Source organism: Coenobita brevimanus, chromosome 26 (genome assembly GCF_032717465.1).
Source record: "Coenobita brevimanus isolate Jiangsu-jjx chromosome 26, ASM3271746v2, whole genome shotgun sequence".
Lineage (NCBI taxonomy): Eukaryota > Metazoa > Arthropoda > Malacostraca > Decapoda > Coenobitidae > Coenobita > Coenobita brevimanus.
In genome coordinates, this window is record NC_136979.1 from 10,607,860 (window position 1) to 10,632,254 (window position 24,395).

A 24,395-nucleotide genomic window follows, 5' to 3' on the forward strand; every position below is an offset into this window, starting at 1 on the left:
TTCCCCCTTTTTGCTCTCATGTATAAGGCAGATATAAGGATACATTTTTGTACAAAAACCAACTATTGTGCCTTTTGATTCCACCCCTTTATATTATAGTGTGATTCATTGTTTTGAGTCCACCCTATCTTGTGCATGTGATACTATGCTAACTGTAAGCAAAAATGATACAGTAGACCCTAACTTTAATGGAGTAATTGACAGAAAGCCAGGTCTGTTAAAGCCAACAGTCTGTTACATCCGTGGGTCTCCCCATGAGGTGGGAATTCGTTGAAAATAAATAAGTACAACAGCACATCTATCTATCTATCTATTGCCAGACACCATACTCCCTTAAGAGGTGGCCATTTGACTTTGAGTTACTGTATTTGTTTTACGGGGAGGGGCACTAACCCTCCACCAACCCACTTGTTGACACATAGGGGGCACATATGGTTTGGTTATATGGTTACCACCCAGCATTGTAAATGGTTTCCTGGCTTAAGGAAACCATTTGGCTTGTCACTCAATGTAAAACCACCCATAAAGGAAAGGAAAGCAATAAGAAGAGACAGGAAAGATGGAAAAAACAGAAGAGAGGAGGACAGACACTGAAAAAGAATGATAAAGGCTAAGGAAGAAGTAGGCAGCACTATATCAAGTGAGTGGATGATGGTCGCCACCACCTACCACTACAATAGCACATGCTAGTAGTAAAAATGTAAACTTTACCCATTTTACACCAACTTGGTCTATAATTTTGCCCTTTTGCAGCATATTTCACATTCTTCTCATAGCACTTTTTCACTGCTAGTACAGTATTACTATAATCTTATTACAACTCAGTAATTACAATGGGCAGTGGACAATTTCAACTTCAGGCCAGGATGGAGTAAAAAGGGTAGGAAACACGTGTATTGAGACCCACTGTGCCCAATTTAATGGACACTGTTCATTACAGCCAATGAAGCAAGCTTCGTGGTGTCCAATAAATCAGGTATCAGGTATAGTGGGGTCTGTTATGGTGAGCGTCTACCTTTAATACAGAACAACTCAGGAGCAAATGTGGTTCTCAAATGATGTCCTGACTCTACAGTGTGATAACATAGTGTGTGAAATTAGGCCACAGCCACACAAGAATCGAAAAGCAGAAGGTGGGTGTGGGTATGAAGCTTTACATCACTGTGACCCAAGAAAGTGGTTCCACAGGCAGCAGGAAGATGAAGGGAACAATGCAAGCCAATACACATCCAGGTGGGAAGAGCTGATGCTTAATTTTTCTACTTTCAAACATAACTGGAAGTTACAGAAAACAGACATTGGACAGTTTAAATTCGATATTTCACTTGCACCCTCTAATGGAGATGGTTCCCACACCAAGCACAATGATAGGACGTATTACACTGCACTGCAAGAGGACTGGAAAAAATAAAACTCCAACTGCAGAGTTCACTCATGCCATTGCACCTTCACCCCAGCCTTCCCACGCCCACTCACATCCTATTTGGGCATATCCTTAATTCTAGTTATTGGTGTTCAACTGCTGATAGAGCTGATGAGCTATAATACATCCACCTTAACATGAAGGAGAATTTCATCATTTTGCTGCAAAGTTTACTACAGACCCATGGTAAGGCAAGACAATACTGGAGATATATATCCACTGCCTAAGGATTCATGTCAAGCACAATATCTATCTATCTATAGCCCGACGCCCTAATCCCGCAAAGGGTGGCCGCAGACAAAACGCCTCCAAGTCACTCTGTCACCCATTATCAATCTCCGGTTAATATCTGTACATTCAAGAAGCAGAGACAGTAAATTTAGCCCAAACTTTAGGTGACGAGAGGATAGTAAGAATGTGGCTATCAGGGCCTTCCAAGACCCGCCCCAGCTTACCTCATCTGTTAACTCTTTCAGCTCTAGGATGTAATGTTCATTTCACTCTTGTTGCTGTCATATTATTTTATTCAGCACATGACAGAATTTTCAAAATACAGTACAGGTGCTAGACACAGCTTCTGTTAACCCATTCAGTAAAAGGGTCTTTCCTGACTTACATAAAATCATCTTCACCAACTGCTGACCCCTCATTAATCTAATCCACTAGCAATGAATCATCATGGATATTTACCGGCTCAATTCGCTTCACTGCAACCTCTGTGTTCTTCCAGGTGCCCTTAAAGACTGCGCCAAAGCCTCCCCGGCCAAGCAAGTGATGTTGGCTCCAAAGGGCAGTGGCCTCTTCCAGCTCCTTATAGGGGATGACTGGTACACTACTGCTGCAACCACCTGACCCTCCATCAATACTGCTGCTGCATGATGTATCTGTGTAGGAGGCAAATGTTAGGTCTTCACCAATACCGCACATTATATGGTACCCACTACTATACATGCAGTTCTCATTGTAAGTTATGGATGTTCCAATACATCACAACTTTTCCTTGCAATTGCTGCTGTAAACTGGAAAATTAGCTTCACAGGAAGTGGTAGAAATTTAATGGGCAACTTTTCTATAATTTACGGTGAATTAAGAGCACATCAAAAAGGGTGACTTATAACAAGGACACACTGTACTGTATTGTATACTGTTCTATCTCTGCCCACGACAAGTGCAAACTAAAAAAGGTCTGCTGAATCTGTCTTCATTGAATAATTATTAAGAAAAAGACTGAAGAGGGACAAGGTAAAGCACAAGGAAATAAAATGGAGTGGATAATTCGGATAATGTATTATCTAAGTGCACTTATTCTCGAGCCTATCTAAAATGCTTCTCTTCCAGTTAACTCTCCATAAGGCAGGGGTTCAGGCATTTCATTCTGGCAACTCCCTGATGATTTTATGAAGATGAGGGATGTCATGTTACTCAGACACTTGCTTATTAACCCTTCAGTCCAATGGTATTTATAACACTTGCTCATTAACTCTTCAATCCCATAATATATCTTTGTGTTTAATTCTTATTCGCTTTTTTAGTTAGTTCTTTTTACGGGGTGGGGCACTAACCCACCACCAACCCTTTTAGTCGCCTCGTACGACAAGCAGGGATACTGGGGGAGTATTCTTGAAACCCCCCCTACCCCCCAGGGTGTATGTAGGTGAGGTGGAGGGAGGGAGAGGGAGAGGTAGACTGAGGATGAGGTGGAGGGATGGAGTTGAGAGGTATATGAGGGAGGGGGGGGTGAGTTGGGGGGAGGGTAGTCAAATGGTGGATGACAGAGCGACTTGGAGGCGTTTTGTCTGCGGCCACCCTTTGCGGGATTAGGGCGTCAGGCTATAGATAGAAAGTTTAATTCTTTCTACAGTCAAGTCGTCTAAGGCGCAGCTAATTGGTTCTGCACCGCGCCCGTGCCATTGAAAACCGTGCCATACAAATAACTTTACCTATGGGAAATATGGAATTTGGTTCTGGATTTTTTTAACGTGTCCAACTCTGGGAATAGGCTTCACAGCCTGCTCCCAAGGCCCAGTAGTCCTCCTACATTCCATACACCTCTACATGTCACCACTTCAGCGCTAACACCCACCGTCCATATTGAATACATGCTAGGACTATCATACAGGACTGGTGTATTGAAATTAGTGGGAGTATTTTTATGACATGTCGGCGGGTCTCCTGGTAGATCAGTCAAGTCTGATTTTATTTAACCTCAAATCCTTAAACTGTTCCCTGCCCCAGTGGGGATTTGAACCTGGGCCTGTTAGGACTGCAGGCAACCCCTCTACCAACTAAGCCACCGCCTATGCCCAAAGTCCCCCTTTTCACCCCACTCTTCCCCATTTTTTCCCACTTTACACATGCACACAATCATGCAATTAATCAATGCATGTATTACATGTAAAAACAGGCAAAAAAAAGGGAGGGTGATCAGCCTCGTTTCTACTTGGGCAATACCACGCGCTGAAGATCAAGCGAAAACAAGCTTGGCCAAGTAGACACAGATCAGCTGATTGACCAAAACAATGAAGATGGCGGAGGCTGCCGTGTCAAGCACCGATTGAAGAAATTTATTTGATAAAGTTTGTATGCTCAAACATCAACAAAACTCGCATTTAACACATTATTAATCATTCTTCTATACGTGATGATGATGATGGGAGGCATTATACTTCATTTTAGCTCAGAGATAGGTGCTTTGTCACTAACCTGTTCATAGCAGTTTTACGAACAAACCTATAAACTAGTCACAATACCCAAAGAATCTTTAATGATTCATTACCTAACACAATGAATTTGGTGAAGTTTAACCTCCTCATAAGAGAGAGAAAAAAGTCCACAGTTGGAGCACTTGTAGTATGGAGCCGAAGTGGTCACCATCTTCTTTGTTTACAAACAGGGGAGCGCACCGCCAGTGGAATTTACCTACACGTTTCAAACCATGCCACACCCGCGCCATAGGTAGTTTATGCACGTGGTTTGTTTTTTGGGGGTCTGGGAACTTACCGTGGCATAGAAGTCTGCACCATAGGAGACTTGACTGTACCTCTAAACCATTTTATTCAACTCTGGAATAATGTTGTGCAGGCTAATGAATACTGTATCTAACTCCTCCCACTTGAAATGTCAAGGCCTAGTTAAATACAGTAATGTAATTTGTGGCTGGTAAGAATAAAATATATGTTACTGACTTAAAGTGATTCCAGCTGTATCCTGACATCCCCACTCTAAACAGCCATGTATGCTGTGGAGGGGTGTACCACATACTGCATCCTACTGAAGATCCAGGGGAATGTCAAGAGGATGGGTTTCAGGAATCTGGTCCCAACCCTGCTCATACGTGATTTTAATCCCGTGAATTTGTTAAAAGTTTGTTCGGAAGGCTCACAGTTTCACCAATATCAGTATATGTTTCAAACCGGCATGGGTGATGGAGAAAAGGACAGATTCTGGGATGATTTAATACATGTGGTAAGTGGTATGAGGGATGATGAGATTGCAGTTTTGGAAGGGATCTTAAATGGTCATGTAGGTGAGGCAGCTCAAGGATATGAAAAAATACACGGGGGATGTGCATATGGTACGAGAAAAAGGAAGGGACAAGGACACTTGAGTTTGGGGAGGCAATGAACATGACTGTGAGCAACATGCATTATACTGTAGGCAGAAAGAGAGTCAGGGGGAAATGGTAGCCAGATAGATTATTTCCTGGTTAGGAGGGCTGATAGGAGAGAGGTGAGGGATGTCAAAGGTACGTGGAACAAAGGGTGTGTGCAGCAACACAAATTATTGGCATGTGACATGGTACTTAAGGAGTGGGTGATAAAGAGGGGGGACCTATGCATCTAGGAGGAAAACATGATAGTTGAAAAACCAAGCACTATGGGATGCCTTCTTTTGCAAGATAAGTAGTGGTGGCTGAACAGGAAGCTGTTGACAAAACTGATAATGAATGGTACAGAGCTCTCATGAACAACTGCCTGAGAGTTACTGACTCTGTGTGTGGAAGGATAAGGAGCCCCCCCCCCAAGACATATGGTAACATGGTGGTAGGATGAGCATGTAGAAACCACAGTTAAGGAGAGAAGAAGGTGTTTCCAGGAATGGAAAAGGGATAACAAAGTGGTATACTTGACTGCTCAGTGTAGGGATATAAAAGAGGTATGCAGGACAAAATCTGAACCTCACAGACTTACTGGATGACCTAAATAATGTTCAAAGGAAGAACATGATATTTAAAGAGGTAAATTAACTGAATTGAAGGGGGAAAACAGGGATATCACAGGTAAGAAGTATGTGAAAAATGATGAAGGAACGGTGGTGGTGAACAGCGAGGATACTGAAGATGCCCGGAATGAGCATTATAACTGGTCGCTGAATGAGGAGCTTGGCTGGAACAGGGAAGGTTTGGAGTCAGCGGATCCGGCGTTTGGCCCTTGGCCTTTGATTGCTGCTGCTACTGTGAGCAGGGCAATAGGCGGCATGCAGGTAAGGAAGGTGGCAGGTGTGTCTGGGTTGGCTGATGAAATGCTGAAGGCCTCAGAAGATACAGGAGTGAATTTAGTTATTGATTTAATAAATATGATTATATATGAGTGTCTTGTCCAAGATAACTGACTGAAGCATGTGACTGTATATGCATACCAGGGGAAGCGTGATGACATGGAAAGAGGAAATCATAAAGGCATAAAACTTTTGGACCAAATAATGAAGGTAATGGAGTGAGTTCTAGAAGGTATGACTAGAGAAAGAGTTAATACTGATGAGAAGCAGCTTGGGTTTATGCAGGCAAGGGGACCACTGATGCCATATTAATTGTTTGACAGTGTCAGAAAAAATATATAGGAAAGAAAAGAGATTTGTTCTTTGCTTTTGTTGATTTGGAGAAGGCCTTTGACAGAGTTCCTAGGGAGGGGGTGAAGTGGGCAATGAGAAAGCTTGGGATTGAGAAGTGGCTGGTTAGAGTGGTTATGGCTATGTATGTGAGTGCTTGCACCCAGGTGAGTGTGAACAAAGAATTGAGTGATGAGTTTTTTCCGTGAATGATGATGCACATCAAGCATCAATCTTGAGCCCCCTTAATGTTTAGGGTGCATGAAGCCCTCTCACATGACTTCAGAAATGGACTCCCATGGGAGATGTATGCTGATAATTTGGTGTTGTTTGCAGAGAACAAAATGGAGGTGGAGGAAAGATTTAGGATGTGGAGAGATGGTATGAAGCACAAGAGCTTGAAAGTAAATGCAGATAAAACAAAGGTGGTGGTATCTACGGTTAGTGGCAGTACTTTCAAAGAAGAGGGGGAAGTGATCATGTGCAGTGTGTCACAAAAGCGTGAGAAACAATTCCATCTTGTTCAGTGTTTGTGATATGTGGGCATCTCGAAATGAACGGATCTTGAATTTGGCTCTCTTTTGTATTGTTTTTGTTTTTTCTTGGAAGGAACGGTTTGTGGGCTCCTGGCCTTTGGTTCCTTCTTTCTTGCATTAAAATAAATAAATAAAAAAATAAGAGATGCAGACGTATTAGATGCAGACAACAAGATAATGTTGATTTCATGTGTATGGTGTGTCAAGGAATGCAGGTGGAAATTGTCAGAATGAAAGGATTAATCTTGCTAGTGAGTCTCTTGAGTGTGTGGAAGAGTTTTGTTACTTGAAAGACATGTTATGTGTTGGAGCTATGGCTGGAGCTAGCTCTGTGGCTAAAGTAAGGAGTGGTTGGAAGAAGTTCAGGTAGCTGTTGCCTCTCCTAACATTGGGGGGGCTCTCCCTCCATGCTAAAGAATCTTTGTATGCAGCATATGTTAGGAGTGTAATGCTGTATGGTAGTGAGACCTGGGCAATAAATGAAGAGGATATTCACAGGCTCAATCATACAGCAATGGCAAGGATTAAGTGGATGTGCAGAGTGTCCTTCAGTGCATGACCTGGGAAGGATAGGTTTACGATGGAGGAGTCAAGAAGAAGGATGGGACGAGCGTACTGGTGTTGTGATGAGAGGTAGATTGAGATGGTTTGGGCATGTGGAGAGGATGGAGGATGACCATTGGGTGCAGAAAGTGAGAAGTGTAAACATGTGGGTAGGGTTGGGAGAGGCAGACTGAAAAAGACCTAATTAAAGGTCATAGACTGTGACTTCAGGAATAAGGGACTGAACAGGTAGGCTGCCAGAGATTGAGCAGCATGGACAGCCACCATTACCTGACCAAGGTTGATCCATGCAAGCATGCTGGAGTCTTTATAAACCAAATGAAGAAACAAAATGAATCTAATGATGTATTTTCTTGTTCTTGCTACCAGCAGATGATTTTATTTAACTTATGAGAGATCTCTAGGCATGAGAGTTAATCAAGACTATATCTGACTCCTCCAGTTCAAGTTTCTCCTATGCTGACCAAAAGCCTATGAAAATAAAAAGAGTAAAATACAAGAGATGTCAAATTGTGATGTGGTTAACATAAATACATTACTATACCAAAAATTCATATTTAAAATGTATGCCTCAGGGCCAGATCCAGCACCTTGGAAAACAGGGTGCAACTCCTATCAGGATGATCACAAGTTTGAATTCAAGCTGATTCATTACCAAAATCCTCAGCATGTCTCACCAAATTCCTCTTATCATCAAAATGATTCTACAGTATATCACTTATGCAAAATATTTCTTGAATATATTTAGGTATATTCTGTAATATACTATGCAGAGCTGGTAAGCAAAAACTATTTTGTGGATGTTTTTTATACATAATTATCTATCTATCTATCTATCTATAGCCCGACGCCCTAATCCCGCAAAGGGTGGCCGCAGACAAAACGCCTCCAAGTCACTCTGTCACCCACCATTTGACTCCCCTCCCCCCAACTCACCCCCCCCTCCCTCATATACCTCTCAACTCCATCCCTCCACCTCATCCTCGGTCTACCCCTCCCTCTCCCTCCCTCCACCTCACCTACATACACCCTCTTAGTCAGTCTTTCATTCTCCATCCTCTCCACATGTCCAAACCACCTCAGTGTATTTCTCCTAATCTTTTCAACCACATCCACATCTACCCCACAACGTTCCTTCACTTCTTCATTCGTCAACCTGTCCCTCCATGTCACTCCACATGCTCCTCTCAAGTAACTCATTTCCACTGCTCTCACTCTTGACTTGTTCCCCTCTTGCAAGGTCCACGCCTCGCTTCCATACGTCAGGGTAGGGATCACAATACCATCATGCAGTGACTTCTTAACTTCCATACTCACCTCCCTATTTCTCATCACTGCTTTCAGTGTGCCAACAACCTTCCTTCCCTGCTGTACCCTTTCACGTACTTCATCCCCCAAAGTTCCATCCTTACTCATCACACTACCCAAGTACTTGAATGCACTCACATTCTCCATATCCTCACCATCCAACCTCACTGCACACTCTGTGACTTCATTCCTCTCAAACACCATAACTTTACTTTTGTTTACATTAACTTTCAGCTTCCTCCTCCTACACACTGTCCCAAATTCATTCACCAAACCTTGCAACTCCCATTCATCTTCACTCAACAATACTGTATCATCAGCAAACAGCAACACCGGAAGCTTCCAAATCTCACCCTCATTCATTAGGGCCACCCCGACATCCACTGCCCTACCTTGTACCTCCTTTACGACCCCATCCATATATATATTAAACAGCCATGGAGACATTACACACCCCTGTTTCAGTCCCACATTGAGATCAAAGAACTCACTCAGCTCTCCATCCACTTGCACCGTAGCCCTAGCTCCCTCGTACATACTCTTCACAGCACTCAACAATTTCCCCTCCACTCCATATATTCTTAATACCTTCCACATACCTTTCCTATCTATTCTGTCATAAGCCTTTCACAGAGTGGTTCTCTTCTGGAATAATTGTTTTCTCACAGCATTTACGTGAGATACAAAGTGGTGGATGGTGATGCTCATCGTCCACTCACTCAATGTAGGGATGCCTTATGGTCTCTACACTGAGTGACAAGCCAAATGGTTTCTTGTACACAGGAATCCATTTACTACAATGGGTGGTAATCATATAACTGGTGTTTTTGGCCGGATTAAGTGTCCCCCAGATTCCCCTGTCTAAAAGCACTTAATCATGGCAGTTGTTTCAGACAGCATCAGAGGGCCTAATACCTGCCCAGGGCCCCAACCAAATGGGTAGATTAACATGGCCATGTAGGATGTAAGAGGTGTGAATGAGGAGAGCAAGAGGGTGGAAGTGGTGAATGTGTTCAAGAGTGTGAGATATGCCGTGATGGCATTACGTGAAATAAAGATGAAATGGTGTGAAATGGAGGAGTGGGAGGATGTGAAATGCACAAGATTGGGCACGAATGGGCAAGGAAGATGCAAGGAAGGAGTTGCTTTGTTGATGAATGAGGTGTGGCAGAATGGAATGAGAGATTACAAATGTGTCAGCTCAAGGTGTATGTATGTCAAGTTCAAGTTTGAGAAGGTGAAAGTGGTGGTGATTGTAGCGTATGCACCACGTGGGGACAGAAGTGAGAAAGGCGGGTTTTGGGATGAGCTGGATGAAGCAGTGACAGAAATGCCCATGAGCTATAAAGTGATTGCAATGGGTGATATGAATGAAAGAGTAGGCACTGGTCCTGATGATAACATAATGGGTTGTAATGGAGTAGCAGGAAAATATGATACTGGGAAGCGACTGAAGGATATGTGTCAGGAAAGGAGATTGTACATTTGTAACTCGTATTTCAAAAATAAAGATGCACATAAATATATGTGGTATAGAGGGAAGGGGGATCGTGTTGAAAGGAGCCTGATTGATTACATGCTCATAGCGAAGTCGATGCTGGGAATGGCTGTTGATACAAGGGCTGTGAGAGGACAATGTGGAGGTCTGTTAGACCAGTGCTACTCAAAGTGTGGTACGCGTACCGGTGACGGTACGCGAGCCATCGTCTACCGGTACGCGGAGATTTGTATTATTATGGCTACATTGTTCATTTACTTACTCATGTTAAAAGTCATTGCTATCCAACTAACGAATGCGATATGATGAACAGCAAAACAGTGATGTTACCTATTCCTTTCAAATTTGTATTTTAACATTTATTCATTGGGGTTTGAAATAAGAAAAATATATAATTTTCAAGCTACTTTATTCATTATAATTTTTCGTTTTATTACTCATACACATGCTTATATTTGTTCATAAGGCTTTGCTAGTTTGATTTGTTAATAATGGTTTTATTTATATTGTAATATTGAATTACTTGTTTACAAAATCAATTTAAAATTAAAAAAAAAAAGGTCAACTTACTTTTATTATCTATTCATTATATTTTTCCTGTATAAATGAATATTACTACGAATGTCTCGGATCGTAAACAATTAATTATATGGCACAAATATGGTACTGGTCAATGGCACACTGGGAAGACTTGTTACGTCAATGATGACTGCCCTTGGATTGGCTTGCTTCGCTTGCACATTGAAAAAAAAAAAAATGCCGGTCCGCCACATAAGATAGTTTGAGAAGCACTGTGTTAGACCATATGATTGTGGCATGCAAGATCAAGCGGAGAGGAGTGAGGTGGATCAGGAGAGAGAGGAGCAGTCAGGAAGAAAGACTGAAAGTCGGGATCCTGAGGATCAAAGAAATGGCAGATGAATACAAGACCAAAGTAGGGGATGATTAAGAATCGCTGAACTGGAATAAAATGGATCCAGGCAGCCTATGGAATGCATATAGGGACTGCTTAGTTAGAAATGCTAAAGCAGTGTGGTGTGGCAAGAGTATCAACAAAGAAGAAAGGTACTGCATGGTGGGATGAGGAGGTTAAGAGGGCAGTGGAGAAAAAGAGGAAGAAGTGCCTAGAGTGGTTACAGGGTAGGAGTTCAATTGAAATAAGAACTGAACATACTGAGATCAAGAAGCACGTAAAGAGACTAGTAAAGAGGAAAAAGAAGCAGGTAAATGATGATCTAGGAAGAAAAATGAATGAAAACTACTCTGACAATAAGAAGTTATTCTGGAAAGAGGTGTGGAAATGTTGAAGTGAAAGCATAAAGGAACATGAAGGTGTGAAGGAAGTACGTGTTAGATTATTAATCCATGGGGATGAAGTAAGGACCAGACAGAAAGAATATTTTGTAAACCCGATGACTGGGAATACAGAGAGCAGAGCGACTGTAAACATGAGTGGTTTTGGGGGTGTGCAGAGGAATGCAGTGCCAGGAAATGTGACACTTGCACAGGTGAAGAGCACTGTGAAGCAGCTGAAAAATGGGAAAGCAGCTGAGGTTGATGAGGTGTATGCAGAGATGATTAACTGTAGTGGAGAGAGTGGAATGAAATGCTTGTTGAAAGGAATGGATGATTGCAACTGTGCCAGCAGGGTGGAAAGAGGCTGTGATTGTACCCCTATACAAAAACAAAGGTGAGCGGAGTGCAAGAATTATCGTGGCATAAGTTTATTGAGTGTGGTAGGGAAGGTATATGGAAGAATTATTATAGAGAAAGTATGAGATAGCAGAAGTCCTAATGAGTGATGAACAGGGTGGATTTAGGAGTGGCAGAGGAAGTGTGGATCAATTATTTGCAGTAAGACAGATAGTGGAGTCAGCTTGCGAGAAGGGCTATAAGGTGTTTATGGCATTCATGGATCTGGAAAAAGCATGCAGCAAAGTAGACAGAGAAGGATTGTGGAAGATTCTACACATGTACAGTGTTAGTGGTAAGAAGCTAGGTGCCGTCAAGAGTTATGATGGGAGAAAAGCATGTGTAAGGGTAAATGGGCATCTAAGTGAATGGTTCACGATCGGTGTAGGCGTGTGACAAGGTTGTGTGACATCCCCATGGTTGTTCAAAATATACATGGATGGGGTGATGAGAGAAGTAAAAACATGAGTAATGGTAAGGGGGATGGCACTGGTAATGAATGGTGATGGATGATATATCTCAAATTTGTTGTATGCTGATGATACAGTACTACTTGCAAATACCGGACAAGAAGTTGGTAGACTAGTGCAGAGTTTGCTGATGTCTGTGAGTGTCGTGCCTTGAGAGTAAATGTAGAAAGAGTAAAGTGATGGTTGTTGAGAGAGAAGGTGACTCCCAGCATGATGCTACAGCAAATGGAGGGAGACGGGTATTGGTGAGAGAGTTCAAGTAACCGGGTACAATGACAGAAAAGAGAGGAAAATGTGCAGAAGAAGTGGAAAGTAGAGTAACTCAAAGAAGGAAAGTAGTTGGTGCAATGAAGGCCTTGATAAGAAACAGAGGCTTGAGTGTTGCAGCTGCATGAGACTTACATAAAGGTGTGGTATGAAAATGAAAAGTCAAGAGCAAGAGTAGTGGAGATGGGACTGCTGAGGAATGTATGTGGAGTACAGAGTGGATAGGATACAAAATAATGTGATTCGTGAAAGATATGGAGTAAGGATGTCTGTGGACACCAGAATCAAAGAGTGTGTACTGAGATGGCATGGTCATGTGGAGAGAATGGATAAAAATAGAGTGGTGAGAAAGGTATATCTTAGCAAATTTGAAGGAGGGAGGGGGTGAGGCAGGCCAAGAAGAAGGTGGGGGGATATGGTGAATGAGTGTGAGGGGAAGAGGGGTTTGGAAGTCGCTGAGGCTAGGGGACTGACAAGAGATTGAGCTGGCTGGATGAATATTGTGAGGAGAAGCGGATGGTCAGGGATTTAGCATCCCTTTTAACATAACAACATCCGGATTGACTCTATCGGATATGAGGGGTTACCTGTAGAAAGGGTCCAACGCGCCGCCTATGTTCAAAACCGTTTTATTGCATAAAACCACAGAACAACTCTTCCTTTATGCACTGTTAGTGGTTTAAAGCTAGTTCCTATACTGGAAGTAAGGGTTATAGTTCGGTGAAAAAAAAAAACTACAAACGAGCCGTATCAACCGCCACCACCATCGGCCCGGGCAGCCTGCATGTAGGAAGGGTACACTAGCCTATTCCATCAAGTGAGCGAGACATGTGGTGGAATGGGTTGAGTAGGAGGTGGTGGGGAGGTTACGTCACTTCCAGAGGGGGGTAAGACTGGTTATAAAAGTTCATCATCATCATCATCATCTTGAATAATAATATCTTTATTATTATTAACTATATTACAGTTATTATTATTATTATTATTCATTAAACAGAGTGGCTGTCAAAGCATAAAAACAGTAATAATGACTGGACTGACAATAACATACAGACGGATTACACAGCTTCATCAGCAGCAGCACTGAAGGTTCCATAACAGCATCTTCATCTTCGATAATAATACCATTATTATCATTATTATTATTGATAATAATATTACTATGTTTTACACCAGTGTTAGCATGGTTATTAACATGTACCACCATTCTTCATCCAATATTGTACCAGAAAATGCACTCAAGGTTCCATTTTAGCATCTTCATTGTCAATAATAATTACCATAATTATTATCATTATTATTATTATTATTATTATTATTAACGTTCTCCCTACGTGTCAAGTGGGGTTGGTGGAGGATTAGTGCCCCTCCCTGTAAAACAATTAACTCTAAGCCTTGACCACCCCATTTGGGATACATGGCGTCTGGCAATGAATGAATGAATTATTATTATTATTATTATTGTTATTTACACTATCATTAATATGCATATTAACATGTACCACCATTCTTGAACCAATATTGTGCCAGAAAATGCACTCATAGTTCAGTAATAGCAGAAAAAAACACCGGGATTTAATTTTCTGATTGCATTATTATCTATCTATCTACCTATAGCCCGACGCCCTAATCCCGCAAAGGGTGGCCACAGACAAAACGCCGCCAAGTCACTCTGTCACCCATCATTTGACTACCCTCCCCCCAACTCACCCCCCCCTCCCTCATATACCTCTCAACTCCATCCCTCCACCTCATCCTCGGTCTACCCCTCCCTCTCCTTCCCTCCACCTCACCTACATACACCCTCTTAGTCAGTCTTTCATTCTCCATTCTCTCCACATGTCCAAACCACCTCAGTGTATTTCTCCTAATCTTTTCAACCACATCCACATCTACCCCACATCGTTCCTTCACTTCTTCATTCATCAACCTGTCCCTCCACATCACTCCACATGCTCCTCTCAAGTAACTCATTTCCACTGCTCTCACTCTTGACTTGTTCCCCTCTTGCAAGGTCCACGCCTCGCTTCCATACGTCAGGGTAGGGATCACAATACCATCATGCAGTGACTTCTTAACTTCCATACTCACCTCCCTATTTCTCATCACTGCTTTCAGTGTACCAACAACCTTTCTTCCCTGCTGTACCCTTTCACGTACTTCATCCCCCAAAGTTCCATCCTTACTCATCACACTACCCAAGTACTTGAATGCACTCACATTCTCCATATCCTCACCATCCAACCTCACTGCACACTCTGTGACTTCATTCCTCTCAAACACCATAACTTTACTTTTGTTTACATTAACTTTCAGCTTCCTCCTCCTACACACTGTCCCAAATTCATTCACCAAACCTTGCAACTCCCATTCATCTTCACTCAACAATACTGTATCATCAGCAAACAGCAACACTGGAAGCTTCCAAATCTCACCCTCATTCATTAGGGCCACCCCCACATCCACTGCCCTACCTTGCACCTCCTTTACAACCCCATCCATATATATATTAAACAGCCATGGAGACATCACACACCCCTGTTTCAGTCCCACATTGAGATCAAAGAACTCACTCAGCTCACCATCCACTCGCACCGTAGCCCTAGCTCCCTCGTACATGCTCTTCACAGCACTCAACAATTTCCCCTCCACTCCATATATTCTTAATACCTTCCACATACTTTGCCTATCTATTCTGTCATAAGCTTTCTCCAAGTCCATGAAGGTAGCATACACTTTCCTTCCCTTCTCTAGATACTTCTCCACTAAACATCTTAGAACAAATATCTGATCTACACACCCTTTTCCCTTCCTAAATCCCCCTTGTTCTTCTCCAACTAGCTCCTCTGTCATATGCCTAACCCTATCAATGAGTATTCTACCATATATTTTACCAGTCACACTAAGAAGGCAAATACCCCTATGGTTACCACATACTTCTCTCTCCCCTTTTCCTTTGTACAGAGGAACAATTATACCTGATTTCCAGTCCTCTGGAACCCTTCCCTCTTCCCAAGCCAATCTACACAACTTCCATATCCACTCCACAACAATCTCACCCCCATACCTAAGCATTTCACCACACACTCCATCAATTCCTGGGGCCTTTCCCAGCTTAATCTTCTTCATCGCTCCCACTACTTCCGACCTACTGATCTCTTCCTGCCTCCTCTCATCTCTTCTTTTCCGAGCCATTCCCCAACCACTTATACTCACACTGCTCTCACTCTCTACATTCAACAAATCCTCAAAGTGCTCCTTTCATCTCCTCAATTTCTCTCTCTTCTCCACCAACAATCTATTATTCCTATCTTTCACTCCCCTACTATTTCCCCTTTCACACTGCCTTACTTTCTTTACCTCCTTCCAAAACAATTTCTTACTCTCCCTCCATTTCACACTCAGATTCCTCCCAAACTCTTCATCCACTTTCTTCTTACTCTCCTTCACCAGTCTCTTAACCTCCCTTCTCCTGCTCACATATACCTCTCTCTTCTCTCTCTCATCTTCTCCTCTACCTCTACTCGCCAACCCTTCACCATATGCCTTCTTCTTTTGTTTATTATTATCATTAATAATAATAAACAAAAATTTCTAAACTAATAACCACTAAAGCATTGTCATAGTCAAAAAGTAGACATATCAAGCTTCAATTAAAAAAAAAAAAATGAAGGCGCTAGCCCATCAATTAGCTGAGTTATACTCATGTGAATATTGCCGAACTTTGAGTGCATTTTCTGGCAAACTTTACTTGTGGCGTGTTGGACCCTTTCTATGGGTAATGCCTCATATGTTTGTGTGAAGCTACAGTACATGGTGAATGTTTTTGGTGTATCAGATATGGCCACGATTCCGGGGGCTTGAATGGTGAGCGAATGCAATCGTGGTCCATTGGATTGGGCAAATCTGGGTAGTCTGGACGTCGCTACTCCTCACCCAGCCCTAGGATGGGAAAGGAGGTCCGCATGATGATGATGATGATGATGATGATCTTTTTATTGCCCGCTTTTAAATGTGAAGTAATAATGATTTTGCCTCCCTGTGTGTGTGTGTGTGTGTGTGTGTGTGTGTGTGTTTTCCCATTGTATCTCACAAACAGCTTGAGCGATCAACATGAAATCTTCAGGGTACCAAGACACGGCCAAAATTTTGGACGAATTAAAAAATGGGCACTCAAGGTCAAGGTCAAGGCCACCAAAATGGCTGCAAAAGGTCAACTAGTTTTTATTGCCCACCTTTAGTACCGTACCATTATATCTCATGTACTGCTCGAGCTATTAACATGAAACCTTCAAGGTATCAAGATGTCGCCAGAATCTTGGATGAGTTCGAAAACAGGCACTTGGCATCAAGGTCAAGGTCATCAAAATGGCTGCCAAAGGTCAACTAGTTTTTATTACCCGCCTTTAGCACTATTATATTTCGTGAACATCTTGAGCTATCAACATGAAGCCTTCAGGGTATCAAGATACGGCCAAAATCTTGGACGAGTTTGAAAATGGGCACTCACAGTCAAGGTCGCCAAAATGACTGCCATAGGTCAACTAGTTTTTATCACCTGCCTTTAGCACCATTATACCTCAAGAATGGCTAGAGCTATCAACATGAAACCATCTGGGTATCAAGATATGGCCTAAATCTTGGACTTGGCCAACTGCATATTATAGCGGGTGATTAGCATTCGGCTCCTGAATGCTTTTCTATCATCATTCATCATCATCATCATCCGGAACTCCTTTCCCATACTAGGGCAGGGTGAGGGATACGGTAGCAATGTCCAGACAGCCCAAATTTGCCCAATCCAATGGGTCATGCTTCCATTCACTCATCATTCAAGCCCCTGGAATCCTGGCTCTATCGGATACACCAAAAACATTCACCACAATCTGTAGCTTCACATAAACGCATCCAATTGAGTCAATCCGGATGCTGCCACGTTAAAAGGGGTGCCAAATCCCTGATCATGCACATCACCTCACAACATTCATCCAGCCAGCTCAATCTCTTGTCAGTTCCTTAGCCACACCAACTTCCAAACCTCTCTTCCTCACACACTCATCCACCATATCTCTCCACCTTTTCCTTGGCCTACCTCACCCCCTCCCTCCTTCAAATTCACTCAGGTAGACCTTTTTCACCACTCTATTGATATCCATTCTCTCCACATGACCATACCATCTCAGTAACACTCTCTTCAATACTGGTGTCCACCGACTTCCTCACTCCACATCTTTCATGAATCACATTATTTCGTATCCTATCCATCCTCAGTACTCCACATACATTCCTCAGCAGTCCCATTTCCACTGCTCTTATTCATGACTTCTCATTTTCATGCCACACCATAGTCTCACATCCATATGTAAAAGTTGGCACCAACACTCCTTCATGTAAGCCTCGTACAGCTGCAACACCCAAGCCTCTGTTTCTTATCAAGGCCTTCATTGCACCAGCTACCTTTCTTCCTTGTGTCACTCTAGTTTCACCTTGTTTTGCACATTTTCCTCTCTTTTCTATCACTGTATCCAGGTACTTGAACTCTCTCACCAATTCCAGTCTCTCTCCATTCACTGTAACATGGCACTGGGAGTCACCTTCTCTCTAAACAACCATCACTTTACTCTTTTCTACATTTACTCTCAAGGCATGACACTCACAGACATCAGCAAAACTCTGCACTAGCCTACTAAGTTCTTGTCTGGTATTTGCAAGCAGTACTGGATCATCAGCATACAACAAATTTGAGATATTCCATCAATCACCATTCATTACCAATGCCATCCCTCTCTCCATTACTCATGTTTTTACTTCTCTCATCACCCCTTCCATATATATATTGAACAAGCATGGGGAAATCACAAAACCTTGTTGCATGCCCACATCGATCGTGAACCATTCACTTAAATGCCCATTAACCCTTACACATGCCTCATTACCATCATTAAAACTCTAGACGACACCTAGCAATTTACCATCTACACTGTCCATGCGCAAAACTTTCCACAATCCTTCTCTGTCCACTTTGTCGTATGCTTTTTCCAGATCCATGAATGCCATAAACACCTTATGGTCCTTCTCACAAGCCTTCACTGCTATCTGTCTCACGGCAAATATTTGATCCACACATCCTCTGCCACTCCTAAAGCCACCCTGTTCATCACTCACTAGGACTTCTGAGACCTCTCTCACTTTCTCTATAATAATTCTTCCATATACCTTCCCTATCTCACCAATAAACTTATGCCACGATAATTCTTGCACTCACCTCACTCACCTTTATTGTTGCCCAGGGGTACAATCACAGCTTTTTTCCATTCTGCGGGCACAGTTTCTCTCATCCACGCCTTCTTACATATCTCCGACAAGAACTTCATTCCACTCTCTCCACTACAATTAAGCATCTCTGCATACACCTCATCAATCCCAACTGCTTTCCCATTTTTCAGCCGCTTCACAGCACTCTTCACCTGTGCAAGTGTCACGTCTCCAGGCACTGCATTCCTTCGCTGCACACCCACAAAACCAATCACGTTTACAGTCGCAATGCTCTCTATTCCCATTCATCTTTCTTTCAAAATATTTTTTCCATCTGGTCCTTACTTCAGCCCCATGGGTTAATAATCTACCACCTACATCCTTCACACCATCACATTTCTTTCTGCTTTCATTTCTACATCTCCATACCTCTTTCCAGAATAACTTCCTATTTTCAGAGTAGTTTGCATTCATTTTTCTTCCTAGACCATCATTTACCTCCTTCTTTTTCCTCTTTACTAGTCTCTTTACATGCTTCTTGCTCTCAATATATTCAGTTCTTATTTCAACTGAACCCTTGACCTGTAACAACTTTAGCCAATTCTTCCTCTTTTCCTCCACCACTCTCTTAACCTCCTCATCCCACCATGCTGTACCTATCTTCTTTGTTGTTACTCTTGCCACACCACATACCACTTTAGCATTCCTAACTAAGCAATCCCTACATGCATTCCACAGGCTGACCGGATCCATTTCATTCTAGTTAACTGATTCTAACTCCTCCTCTACTTTGGCCGTTAATTAACTGCCATTTCTTTGACCCTCAGCTTCTCAACTTTCAGTCTTTGTCCCTGACTGCTCCTCTCTCTCCTGATCCACCTCACTCCTCTCAGCTTGATCTTGCATACTACAATCATATGATCTGACAAACCTCCACATCGTCCTCTCACGGCCCTTGTATCAGCAACCATTCCCATCACTGACCTCTCTACGAGCACGTAATCAATCAGGCTTCTTTCAACACGATCCCCCTTACCTCTATACCACATATATTTATGTGCATCTTTGTTTTTGAAATACAGGTTACAAATGCACAACACCCTTTCCTGACACACATTCTTTAGTCGCTTCCCATTATCATTTTCTCCTGATACTCCATAACAACCCATTATGTCATCCTCAGGACTACTCTACCATTCATATCCCCCATTACAATCACTTTATAGCTCCTGGGCATTTCTCCCACTATTTCATCCAGCTCATCTCAAAAACCTATCATTCTCTCTCTCACTCCTGTCCTCACACGGTGCATACACTGCAATCACCACCACTTTCACCTTCTCAAACTTGAACTTGACATACATACACCTCAAACTGACACATTTGTAGTCTCTCATTCCACTCTGCAACACCTCATTCATCAACAAAACAACTCCTTCCTTATATCTTCCTCTCCCATTCATGCCCGATCTTATACATTTCACACCCTCCCACTCCTCCACTTCACACCCTTTCAACTTTGTTTGACAAAATGCCATCACATCATACCTCGCACTCTTGAACACATTCACCACTTCCACCCTCTTGCTCTCCTCATTCACACCTCTTACATCCTACATGGCCATGCGAGTCTGCTGATTTGGTTGGGGCCCTGGGCAGGTATTGGGCCCTCCGAGGATCTCTGAAACAACTGCCATAATTAAGCGTTTTTGAACAGGGGAATCTGGGGGACACTTAACCTTGCCAGAAACCCCGTTATATGCTTACCACCCAGTGTAGTAAATGGTTTCCTGGGTACAGGAAACCATTTGGCTTGTCACTCAGTGTAGTTATCACAAGAGAGCATACAAACTCACACCCAATCCATACCTGCTCTTGGCACAACCCACATTTACAGATTACAACATAGTTCTTACTCTTACTAGAAGAAATATAATTTAAGAATATATAACTTTAAACTGTGTAGTACAGTACCTAGATATGCTTACAGTCCAGATAACATGTACACTTCCTGCAGCCCCTCCACAGGTACAATAAAACCCTGATATAACGAACTTCAATAGACCGGAATTCACTTTTATCAGAAAAGAGGAGCTAATAGACAAAATTCCTACATATCGGAAAAAGTCTAATAAAGCCAGAAGCAGTCCAGACTGCCTAACCACTTCAGATATGTTTACTACAATAAGGTAAATAAAAGACATGTTTATCTGTGTACAGTACAGAATTATTGTATGTTTTACCATTTGATTATTGTAGTGAAGGTATAATACAGTACAGTACTGCAATGGCTGTGAAAACACTTTAAAAACCATTGGTGTGATTCGGACTAATGTCTGATATATCGAAACAAGCCTGGGTTAGCAGTGGAAAGTCCGGACATTGCTTTTATCAGAATTTCACTTTTTTCGGACTGGCTTCAGCCCCAATTAGTCCATTACAGTGAGGTCTTACTGTATGATAATAAACAAAACTTCACCTACTATTCCACTGCATCTATTTCACACTTAGGGCATGTCTGTTACCTCCTCCCTGATGCATTATATCAAAGAGCATCATCTACAGGAAGTGAAACATACCAAACCTTTCTCGGCTTAAGAATATAAGCAGGAAAGAGTGACAAACAGAAAAAAACGGCAGTTTTAACCCTTGTTGCCCCAATTCTTTGTAAGGTACAGTAGTCTACCCCCATATGTCTATCTATCTATCTATTGCAAGATGCCCTAATCCCATAAGGGGTGGCCACAAACAAATCGCCTCCATGTTGCCTTGTCCCCCACCATTTCACTGCCCTGCTCCCAGCTCACATCTCCCTCTTTCATATACCTCTCTATCCCATCCCTCCATCTCATCCTTGGCCTACCTCTCCCTCTCCCCCCCTCCACCTCACCCAAATACACCCTCCTCGTCAGGCTCTCACTCTCCATCCTCTCCACATGGCCAAACCACCTCAATGTGTTTCTCCTAATGCTTCCTATCACATTCACATCCACACCACAATGCTCCTTCACTTCCTCATTTGTCAGTCTGTCTCTCCATGTGACTTCACATGCTCCTCTCAAGTAACTCATTTCCACTGCCCTCACTCTTTAATTTGTGTCCCTCTAACAAGGTCCAAGCTTCACTTCTGTATGTTAGTGCTGGTATCACAATACTGGCATGCAGTAACTTTTTCATTTCCACGCTCACTTTCCTGTTTCTTATCACTGCTTTCAAAGAATCAGCAATCTTTCTTCTTTGTTGTACCCTTTCAAGCACTTCACCCTCTAAACTTCCATCCTTACCCATCACACTACCCAAGTATTTAAACACATCCACATTTTCCATTTCCTCCTCATCCAACCTCACTGTACATTCACTGACTTCACTTCTCTTGAAGACCATAACTTTACTCTCCCCTACATTCACCTTTAGATTCAGTTTCTTACATACTCTCCCAGGCTCATTCAACAAGCCTTGCAGCTCCCCTTCATCTTCACTTAGCACAGTATTATCTGCAAACAAAGTACAGGGAGTTTCCACACACTGCCCTCTCGTATTAGGACCACTCCAACATCCACTGCCTTATTTGTATCTATTTTAGAAACTCATTGATATACAGACTGAACAACCATGGAAACATGACACATCCCTGTTTCAATCCAATCTTTAAACAGAAAAATTCACTCAGTTCACTATCCACACACACTGCAGCTTAGAACCTTCACACATACTCTTCACTGCATTCAACAACTTCCCATTTACTCCATATATTCTTAATACTTTCCACAATCCTTGTCTATGCACCCTGCCATATACTTTCTCTAAATACATCAAGGCTGCATACAACTTCTTTCCCTTCTCTAGAACCTTTTCCACTAAAGACTCAAGAATGAAAATCTGATCTACACAACCTCTTCTCTTCCTAAAACCTCTCTATTCTTCTCCAACTACTTCCTCTGATATTTCCCTGACTCTGTCAATAACTATCCTACCAAATACTTTTCCTATTACACTAAGAAGACAAATGCCCCTATGATTACTACACACTTCTTTTTACCCTTTTCCTTTGTACAGGGGAATAATTATACCTGACTTCCAATCCTCCAGGATTTTACCTTCCTCCCAGGCAAATCACATCTTCCACATCCATTCTATTACTATCTCTCCCCCATGCTTCAGCATTTCACCACACACTCCATCAATTCCTGGGGTTTTCCTCATTTTGACTTACTTCATTGCTTCCACAACTTCCATCTGATTTCTTCCTCTCTTCTCACATCCCTCTTTCTTGCAGCCATTCCCCAGCTACTTATACTCGCATTACTTTCATTCTCTATGTTCAATAATTCCTTTATGTGTTCTCTTCATCTGCTCACTTTTACTCCCTTCTCCACTAATAATCTACCATTTTTATCATTCACTCCCTGACTAACTTCTTTAACACCCTGTCTAACTCTCTTTACCTCTTTCCTGAACATTTTCTTGCATTCCCTCCACTTTAAACTCAAATTCTTTCCAAATTCCTCATGCACTCTCTTCTTTCTCTTACTAATCTTTTCACCTCTCTCTTCCTCTCTACATATAACACTCTTCTGTCTCTCAACTTCCTCCACACCCCTGTTTGTCATCCACCCACTATATGCTTTCTACTTTTGTGTCAGCCTGTATCATCTCTTCATTCCACCATGCTGTTCCTTGCACCCCCTTTCGTCTTCTCTCCATCCCACACACCACCTCACATGTTGCACAGATTTCTTCTGTGAATACCTTGCACACACTTTCCACATCCCCCATCTGCTCCAAATCATATCTACCCAATCACTCCTTCACTTCTCTCTTATACTCTGCCTTTTTTCCACGTTCTTATAACCTTTCCACCTTCCTTGCAAGGACTACTTCCTCCTGTCCTTCCCTTCAACTTTTCCTCCACTTCATTTCAATTCTTGACTTTCACCACCACCAAGTGGTAGTCAGAAAGTACACTCCCCCAACCTCTATGTGCTCTTGCATTCATTACACACCTTTTCATTTTACCATCCACACACACATAATCGATCACTGCCTTCTGTTCATTCAGTTCACCAGCCCCCCTTCTCATCACTCGCCACATTTACGTATGGATCATTTTGTGTTTGAATAGGGTATTGGCTATCACCAACCCCCTCCTGGCACAAATGTCCACTACAGCACTGCCATTCTTATCCACTTCTGGAGACACATCCCACTCACCAACTACTCCATCCACCTTAACATTTCCAATGTTTCCATTCATATCTCCAATCAAAAACACTCTCATTCCTTTCAACCATTCCCATGGATGCTTCCACATTTGTCCATAACCTTTTTCACTTTGCTTTAATGATCTTACACTGGTGCATACACACACACACACACTGTTTTCTAACCAATGTAAACTGTACCTAATACAGTATTAGGTTTGCAGTCTGGCCAGTGCATACCTTCATTGTGCCTCATACGGGGCCTGTAGGTCAGCAAAGGTTAATAATGGATTTGTATCATATCATTTGTAGTGTTTATGAAGGCTCCAACATATTGCATATGTCGACCACAGT

The 24,395-nt window shown here is 42.4% G+C and overlaps 1 protein-coding gene across 1 annotated transcript in view; it reads right to left on the reverse strand.

Moving 5' to 3' along the window:
• Positions 1-24,395, reverse strand: part of LOC145393964 (uncharacterized) — a 337,089-nt gene that overhangs the window by 165,872 nt on the left and 146,822 nt on the right. Inside the window, exon 7 of the mRNA XM_080267940.1 lies at positions 2,114-2,307. Within this exon, the coding sequence (XP_080124066.1) occupies positions 2,114-2,307 (194 nt within the window). The remainder of the gene's footprint in view (positions 1-2,113; positions 2,308-24,395) is intronic.